The following is a 9,658-nucleotide window of genomic DNA, read 5'->3' as shown; positions in this document are numbered from 1 at the left end:
GGACCACACTGACTTAGTGAGTTGGCATATTTCTACGCTTGAAACCATTTTAGCCCTTTATTAACAATAAAAACTGACAGGGATTCTAATCCTTCTCCACTGTATCCATTCCACTGGATATCACATGACACAAAATACTGCATGGTTTCATAAGATGAATGCCACATATTTCAGAAAAATACCCTATGCAGTATTTTAGAAGCATTTTTTGTGAATGCAAAAAAACTTTTTGAAAAAACGCTAAGCGGTGTTTTACCGCATTCCTTAACGTGATAGATACTGCTTCGTGAATGGAGCCCTATGTCACATTTATATGTAGGTTTTGTTTGACTGGATTTGTTAGCTGTTGAGAAAAAGACAAAAATCAACAATTTCCATAGGGTATATTTAATGTTTCACATGACTGTATATAAATCTGCTTACATTAAATAGTGCAGTGCTATAGTTAACAGACAAATAAAGCATGTATTCTAGATGATGATCTGCTTCTCTTTTTTTCAATGTATTTTTTTTAAACAATAATTGTACACTCTGCTGAAAGCAGTATTTTTAAGTAATATTTCACGCATTCCAAAAACAAACAAACGAAACCAGCGCTCAAATCTTCATGCAAACTAGAAGGAATTCAGAATGCCAACCGAAGAGGCGCAGCCCTTCAAAGATAGGGAAATCTGGATACTGATAAACAAAAGCAAACAAGGGCGCGCTCTCATCGTGCATTACCGAGGTACACCACGTGTTTATTGTGTAAACAAACAGATGCATACTCACAAACCAAAGGAAAAATAAAAAGCAGAATATGTAGTCCGCAATGGCAGTCAATACAATGCTGTGCCCTATTTAGGGATAAGCTGACGCATTTCGGGAGACGAACCCCCTTCTTCAGAGCTCTTCATGAAGAGCTCTGAAGAAGGGGGTTCTTCTGAAGAGCTCTGAAGAAGGGGGTTCGTCTCCCGAAATGCATCAGCTTATCCCTAAATAGGGCACAGCATTGTATTGACTGCCATTGTGGACTATATATTCTGCTTTTTATTTTTCCTTTGGTTTGTGAGTATGCATCTATTTGTTTACACAATAAACACGTGGTGTACCACGGTAATGCACGATGAGAGTGCGCCCTTGTTTGCTTTTGTTTATCAATATTTCACACATGATCAATTTTGGGAGTACTAAGCAGATCACATTAAAAAAAAAACAGATCTCCTTACACAGAGTAAGGACAAAAGGCACCATATAGAAACTGCATTGATATCATTAATTGAAAATGTAAAAAGGGATTGTGTCACAAACTTATTTATGAAAAGTCAAGGTGTTACCCAAAGCAACCAGGTTCTTTTATTCTGGCTATATTATCTAAGCAAAATGTGTTTGGTGCTTTGGGTATTAACCCTCTTTTTCATTTGCTTCAGTCTACACGCCTCCAGTGTTACAATTTTTTTTTAACCATAGCGAAAAGGAGTGTTTTAATTAATTATCTAAATGAATAACTTTCATCATCGTATTCTAAATCCTCATCTTCATCATCTTCTAAGAGTCCATATTTAAACTTTCGATACACTGTCCCATCTTGGCCCATATAGACAATATCTTCATCATCATCATCGTCTTCTTCCTCCTCACGATCATGATACTCAATCACGTGATCCCTCTGAAAACTTGAGGTACTCTCTCTGTTGCTCTTGAAAGATTGGAAGGATTTTGTTTGGTCTGGCAACTTTTCATATCCACCTTTGATGACAGATGAAGCTTTTGCCCGGGCTCTACGCCAGAAGAATATGATTGCTCCAGTGCTAAGCAGCAGCAGAATAGATGTGGCCAAAAACAGAGCAGTCTTCTTGTGCCCATTGTTTTCTGTCAATACGCCAGGAATTAACTTGCATTCCTCTGGAAGAGCAGAGAAAAGATGATTTGGTTTATTACAAATCGATAACAGATAATGGACATTGTTTCATTCCACTGCAATGTGTCTTATCTATTTGTACTTTTTCAGCTACACTTTCATGTATACAGTATTTGCCCATTAACTATAAATACATTTTATTTAAAATTATCTCAGAATTGTTCAACTCCAAGACAAATATTTTATATAACATACGCATTATATGTAAAATATCACACATTGTACCAAAAATCTGAAGCAAATAATCTCATAAATTGTTTTACAAATATACTATACATATTTATCATACACTGCTCAAAAAAATTAAAGGAACACTTTGAAAACACATCAGATCTCAATGGGGAAAAATATCATGCTGGATATCTATACTGATATGGATGCCCCATCATTTGATGGAAATTAAAATTATCAACCTACAGAGGACTGAATTCAAAGACACCCCAAAAATCAATGTGAAAAAATTATGCAGCAGGCTAGTCCATTTTGCTGAAATTTCATTGCAGCAACTCAAAATGGTACTCATTAGTTTGTATAGCCCCCATGTGTTTGTATGCATACCTGACAACATTGGGGCATGCTCAGGAGCGGACTGACAACTCATGGGGCCCCCGGGCAATAGGGGATCATGGGGCCCCTGTGTCCTTGCCCAAACTCAAAAAAGCCTATGAAAAAGGTACCGGGGCATCTCATGGGGTCCCCTACTGACCCCGGGCCCTCAGGCAGTGCCCGAGTTTCCAAATGGTCAGTTTGCCCCTGGGCATGCTTCTAATGAAACAACGGATGGTATCCTGGGGTATTTCCTCCCAGATCTGGACCATGGCATCACTGAGCTCCTGGGCAGTCTGAGGCACAACCTGGTAGCATCTGATGGCCTGAAACATGATATCCCAGAAGTATTGGATTGGATTTAGGTCAGGCGAGTGTTGGGGCCATTTAATGGTATCAATTCCGTCCTCCTCCAGGAACTGCCTGCATACTCTCGCCACATGAGGCCGGGCATTGTTGTGGAGGAACCTAGGACCCACTGCACCAGTGTAGGGTCTGACAAGGGGTCCAAGGATTTCATCCCAATACCTAATGGTAGTCAAGGTGCCATTGTCTAGCCTGTAGAGGTCTGTGTGTCCTTCCATGAATATGGCTCCCCAGACCATCACTGACCCACCACCAAAACGGTCATGCTGAATGATGTTATAGGCAGCAGAACGTTCTTCACGGCTTTTCCAGACCCTTTCACGTCTGTCACATGTGCTCAGGGTGAACCTGCTCTCATCTGTGAAAAGCACAGGGCACCAGTGGGGGACCTGCCAATTCTGGGTTTCAATGTCAAATGCCAATCAAGCTCTATGGTGCCGGGCAGTGAGCACAGGGCCCACTAGAGGATGCCAAGCCCTCAGGCCACCCTCCTGAAGTCTGTTTCTGATTGTTTGGTCAGAGACATTCACACCAGTGGCCTGCTGGAGGTCATTTTGTAGGGCTCTGGCAGTGCTCATCCTGTTCCTCCTTGCGCAAAGGAGCAGATACCGGTCCTGCTGATGGGTTAAGAACCTTCTACAGTCCTGTCCAGTTCTCTTAGAATAACTGCCTGTCTCTTGGAATCTCCTCCATGCAGTTGAGACTGTGCCAGGAGACACAACAAACTTTCTGGCAATGGCATGTATTGATGTAACATTCCTGGAGGCCTTGGACTGCCGGTGCAACCTCTGTAGGATCCAGGTATCGCATCATGCTACCAGTAGCAACACTGACCCTAGCCAAATGAAAAACAGAAAAGATGAGTAGGGAAAAAAAGGTCAGTGGCCTCCACCTGTAAAACCATTCTTGTTTTGGTAGTGATCTCATTGTTGCCCGTCTAGTGCACCTGTTGTGTATTTCATTAACACCAAAGCAGCTGAAACTGATTAATAACTCCCTCTGCTACTTAACTGACCAGATCAATATCCCAGGAGTTTAATAGACTTGATGCTATACTCTGATTAAAAAGTGTTCCTTCAATTTTTTTGAGCAGTGTATATACTGTGTATATTAAACCAAAATGATGTACATTATATTAACGTAAAGCGGTAATTAAACCTTAAACCAAAAATTTATTATATTGCAGCTTTCCATGCTTTAGATATGGTGGCTGCATTAGTTTTCTTTTTTAGACTTTTTCCCTCTATTTTCAACTGGGGGGAGGGGAGTGTTAGATGTACTAGCAGATTTAGATACACTAACAAATTGAAGCCAAACTCCAGCTCACACTGTCGTTACACAAGCAGGTACAGCAAACTGTTTTTTATTTCTTTTGGGATAAAAATATCTTTTTATCTTTTGGGATAAAAAAAGTTGATAATTGTAAGCACCCCTGTCAATGGTAAATGGTTTGTTTCAACACAATTAACTGATACATTTGCAGGACAACTTGTTCTGTTGAAAAACAACAGGCTTACTGGTTGGATCACAAGATGAAAAAAAGCTTAACCATTTGCCGCCTGCCCAAAGTACATTTACTGAGGGTGGGTGGCACAGGCAGGCTGGATCACATATATGTATGCCATGGAGCGCCCAATGGCGGGGGGATCATGTGATCACTATGCAATCACATGATCACAATGTCAACAAAGCTGTTATGAATGAATTTCATTCATAAGAGCTGTGATTCCTACAGTGATGCTGTGCTTGGCTATCACATGGTACATGGCCAATCACAGCACACTGTACCATGTGATATCTGTGGCTAATCACAGGATCACTAGAGTAACTAGAAAAGCTACAATTTCTGGGGAAATTGTGTGAAGTGTTCTTGCCTCCACCAGTAGTCTACAACTGGAGTGGGCAGAGTGACTGGGTGGAGTGGCTTGAGTATCTGTTGTGTGGTTGGAGTGGCTGGAGAAACTGTGAAAAGGTCAATGGGCGGCATGAGTTGCAAACAAATGGTCATATTGTGAAAACTATCAGGACTATGGCTTAGCCGTGGAAATTTTTAGTGACAGCAGGGATAGCTGAACGTTTTGATATAAGATTTGTGTAGGTGGGCTTGAAAATGAGGGAGTGATGGCAGTTTAGAAATCATGTCCTGATTTTTCAGCTCACACTCTAGCTTTTGTCAGCTCCCACTTTAGTTTTGAACATTCTGCCATTCATTCCTATGGGACCAATTTCACCACAAAAACGGCAATATTTCGTGAACCATTCGGCGAAACGTTCCACAAAGTAATAGCACACCAATCGGGAACAATCCGCACGTTTCGGTATATTACTGTGTATGTAGTGTAAAAACTGTGGGAGGAGTTAGGGTGGTAAATTTGGCTATAATAATAAGAATATAAATGTGAGATAACAGTAAGTGGTCTTGCCATGCAAGAACACTTAATTACAGATGTTATGAATTTAACCCATTCATGACAGTTCAAAACATTGCTGTTACAGTGATCATAACTGCACAAGCAAAGAGTAAAAAAAAAAAATCCCTGACCACCCCCCTACAGTAGAACAGTGTTGTAAATTCGCCTCTAGGGGGAGTCTGGCCTTGGGAGTAAGATGCATGGGGCGGTCCATGGACCACATCTGTTCGTGCTATGCTGACTAAATGTTTTAACAGTTTAGAGTTAAAAAGGACATACAGCACAGCCTGAAAAAAAGCAACCAGCATACTCAAGACCCTCATGCAGGCATGAAGTGAGGGCTTTCCCTGTGCCCTAAGGGGAGAATAAAAGGGGCAGAGGTTTGTCCCAAGGCAGAAAGATTCTAGACATGGTTGTTTCAAATGTCAGGCTTAGGTACTCCAATCTGTGATATGGGTCCAGAGATCATGTCTTTAGATAGAGAAGTCACCTGCTCTGCAAAGGTTGCAACAGTGTTTCTAAACTAGTGCGCCATGGTACTCTGGGGTGCCATCTGGTCACCCTCGGGGAGCCAAGTGCAAGGGTACCAGTTTGCACCTGCCAGCACCAAAAATGATGCTCCAGGTTTCAGGTACCAAAAGTGGTAACCCTGAGCTAACCATGCGGCGTTTCTCAGGGATTCCCTGCAGCGCTTACCTTGTCCTTCGCTCCCGCGATGTGTCCCCTGCAGTGTACCTAGCCATCTCCTCCGGACGATGCCGGCATCCGGCTTCTGTGTTCTGGTCCCTGTGAACTTCGGGACGTACGGGGGCCGGAACCGGCGGCAAATTTTAAAAACTGTAATTTTCTAATAAACGAATATTACATAGTAAAACATTACTGTTTCAAAGCATTTCACATACATTTTGTCCCTACTGCTTTGTCCTGTGCCCTGCCTGCATTTTTACTGTTCTTTCTGCCTGGAAACTTAGAAAAGTCCATGGTGTCCAAAAAGCGTCCCTTTATGGTTTTAGATTAGCTAGAGAACAGTGATAGTAAATCAGAACCACTTGCAGAATTGAGTGATAATGATTCGTGGGGAAATTCATCATCAAACACTGAAAACGATTCTGCGACTGAGCTCAGCGATGTGCGAACTTGGCGCTATATTTCAAATTTCAGTGTTTTTGGTTTGATTATATTATTGAATTAAATGTATTATTATTATATTATTATTTTTTATGATTATTTATTAAATTATAATTTGTGATTTCGTGTTTCAAGTTTTATCCTACCCAGAATGTTTACTAGACTCTTGCTCGGACAGATTTCAGTGAGTTATTCCTAAAAATTACAGGCCTATAATAAAAAATGACATATTTCCATGAAAAAAATGTACCGCTTTCAGCACAGAAATATGGACATAATCATACCGCAAGGGAGGTTAAGGGGTGTCAGAACTGAAAAAATGGTTGGAAAATGCTGGTCTGCATTGCCTGTTGTATATTGGCAAACAGGGACAGGAATGCCTGGTCTTTCAACAGGAGATCATTCAGATATCCCACAACACGACTCTCCTGAACATGAAGCAGAGCCAAAACTGGGGAAAGCAACCTGGCAAAAATTCAGAGGTCTGTGGACAGGCCAAAATGAAAAGTCAACCAAAACCAAAGAGGTCCAAGAGTAGGAAGAATAGTGTCCATTGGATTTAGCCATTAACAGATCGTTTGTGAGTAGAGATGAGCGAATCGAACTAGGCGAACCGGAATTCGAGTCGAATTTCAGGAAATATTCGATTCGTGTCGAAACCGAAATTTTGCCTACTTCGGGTGCGCGAATCGAACATTTCCCGATCAGCCGGCAAAAGTGTCCCTGCAGTGAGCTCCGCTATTTCTGACAGTTCTCTGACAGAAGGAACACATGTTTAGCGGTTGAAACATTGTATCTATTAGTTTACATTTAGGATACAGATGTTTCAACCACTGTACATGTGAAGAAGTTGTGAGAGAACTGTCAGAAATAGAGGAACTCTGCACATACACTTTTTGCCGGCTTGGAATTATTCTTCTTTTCATCCTACTTCTTCTTCTTCTTCATCCTCAGAAGAAGAGGATGAGGATGAGGATGAAGAAGAAGAAGAAGAAGAAGAAGAAGAAGAAGTAGGATGAAAAGAAGAATAATTCCAAGCCGGCAAAAAGTGTATGTGCAGAGTTCCTCTATTTCTGACAGTTCTCTCACAGCTTCTTCACATGTACAGCGGTTGAAACATCTGTATCCTAAATGGAAACTAATAGATACAATTTGTATCTATTAGTTTCCATTTAGGATACAGATATTTCAACCGCTGTACATGTGAAGAAGCTGTGAGAGAACTGTCAGAAATAGAGGAACTCTGCACATACACTTTTTGCCGGCATGGAATTATTCTTCTTTTCATTATACTTCTTCTTCTTCTTCTTCTTCTTCTTCTTCTTCTTCTTCTTCTTCTTCTTCTTCTTCTTCTTCTCTTCTTCCTCATCCTCATCTTCTGAGGATGAGGATGAAGAAAAAGAAGAAGAAGAAGTAGGATGAAAAGAAGAATAATTCCAAGCCGGCAAAAAGTGTATGTGCAGAGTTCCTCTATTCTGCAGATACACTTAGAGGAGCTCTGCAGATACACTTAGAGGAGCTCTGCACATACACTTTTTGCCGGCTTGGAATTAATCTTATTTTCATCCTACTTCTTCTTCTTCTTCTTCTTCTTCATCCTCATCCTCATCCTCAGAAGAAGAAGAGGATGAGGATGAGGATGAAGAAGAAGAAGAAGAAGTAGGATGAAAATAAGAATAATTCCAAACCGGAAAAAAGTGTATGTGCAGAGCTCCTCTAAGTGTATCTGCAGAGCTCCTCTAAGTGTATCTGCAGAATAGAGGAACTCTGCACATACACTTTTTGCCGGAAACCGCTGTATGGAGTGAATGTCCCAGAACTGTCAGAAATAGACTATTTATGACAGTTCTGGGACATTCACTGCATACAGCTGTTTTAAACCGCTGTATGGAGGGAATGTCATGGAACTGTCAGAAATAGACTATTAATGACAGTTGTGGGACTGTCCTTCCATACAGCGGTTGAAACATTGTATGTATTTGTTTCCATAAATGGATCCATTTATGGAAACAAATACATACAATGTTTCAACCGCTGTATGGAAGGACAGTCCCAGAACTGTCATTAATAGTCTATTTCTGACAGTTCCATGACATTCCCTCCATACAGCGGTTAAAACAGCTGTATGGAGTGAATGTCCCAGATCTGTCAGAAATAGACTATTTATGACAGTTCTGGGACATTCACTGCATACAGCTGTTTTAACCGCTGTATGGAGGGAATGTCATGGAACTGTCAGAAATAGACTATTAATGACAGTTGTGGGACTGTCCTTCCATACAGCGGTTGAAACATTGTATGTATTTGTTTCCATAAATGGATCCATTTATGGAAACAAATACATACAATGTTTCAACCGCTGCATGGAAGGACAGTCCCACAACTGTCATTAATAGTCTATTTCTGACAGTTCCATGACATTCCCTCCATACAGCGGTTAAAACAGCTGTATGGAGTGAATGTCCCAGATCTATCAGAAATAGACTATTTATGACAGTTCTGGGACATTCACTGCATACAGCTGTTTTAACCGCTGTATGGAGGGAATGTCATGGAACTGTCAGAAATAGACTATTAATGACAGTTGTGGGACTGTCCTTCCATACAGCGGTTGAAACATTGTATGTATTTGTTTCCGTATGTATTTGTTTCCATAAATGGATCCATTTATGGAAACAAATACATACAATGTTTCAACCGCTGTATGGAAGGACAGTCCCACAACTGTCATTAATAGTCTATTTCTGACAGTTCCATGACATTCCCTCCATACAGCGGTTAAAACAGCTGTATGGAGTGAATGTCCCAGATCTGTCAGAAATAGACTATTTATGACAGTTCTGGGACATTCACTGCATACAGCTGTTTTAAACCGCTGTATGGAGGGAATGTCATGGAACTGTCAGAAATAGACTATTAATGACAGTTGTGGGACTGTCCTTCCATACAGCGGTTGAAACATTGTATGTATTTGTTTCCATAAATGGATCCATTTATGGAAACAAATACATACAATGTTTCAACCGCTGCATGGAAGGACAGTCCCAGAACTGTCATTAATAGTCTATTTCTGACAGTTCCATGACATTCCCTCCATACAGCGGTTAAAACAGCTGTATGGAGTGAATGTCCCAGATCTGTCAGAAATAGACTATTTATGACAGTTCTGGGACATTCACTGCATACAGCTGTTTTAACCGCTGTATGGAGGGAATGTCATGGAACTGTCAGAAATAGACTATTAATGACAGTTGTGGGACTGTCCTTCCATACAGCGGTTGAAACATTGTATGTATTTGTTTCCGTA

The 9,658-nt window shown here is 40.9% G+C and overlaps 1 protein-coding gene across 1 annotated transcript in view; it reads right to left on the bottom strand.

The window, feature by feature from the left end:
* Window positions 1-1,136: 1,136 nt before the first annotated feature.
* Window positions 1,137-9,658, bottom strand: part of PCSK5 (proprotein convertase subtilisin/kexin type 5) — a 670,507-nt gene continuing 661,985 nt past the window's right edge. The window contains exon 37 of the mRNA XM_089691090.1: window positions 1,137-1,884. Coding sequence (XP_089547216.1) covers window positions 1,472-1,884 — 413 coding nt within the window. The 3' untranslated portion in view covers window positions 1,137-1,471. The remainder of the gene's footprint in view (window positions 1,885-9,658) is intronic.

The sequence above is a fragment of the Staurois parvus genome, unplaced genomic scaffold (genome assembly GCF_062004578.1).
Source record: "Staurois parvus isolate SC_StPar_1 unplaced genomic scaffold, SC_StPar_1.0 ptg000549l, whole genome shotgun sequence".
In the NCBI taxonomy this organism is placed as follows: domain Eukaryota; kingdom Metazoa; phylum Chordata; class Amphibia; order Anura; family Ranidae; genus Staurois; species Staurois parvus.
Note: the sequence above shows the minus strand (reverse complement) of the source record. Positions and strands in the feature narration are given on the sequence as shown.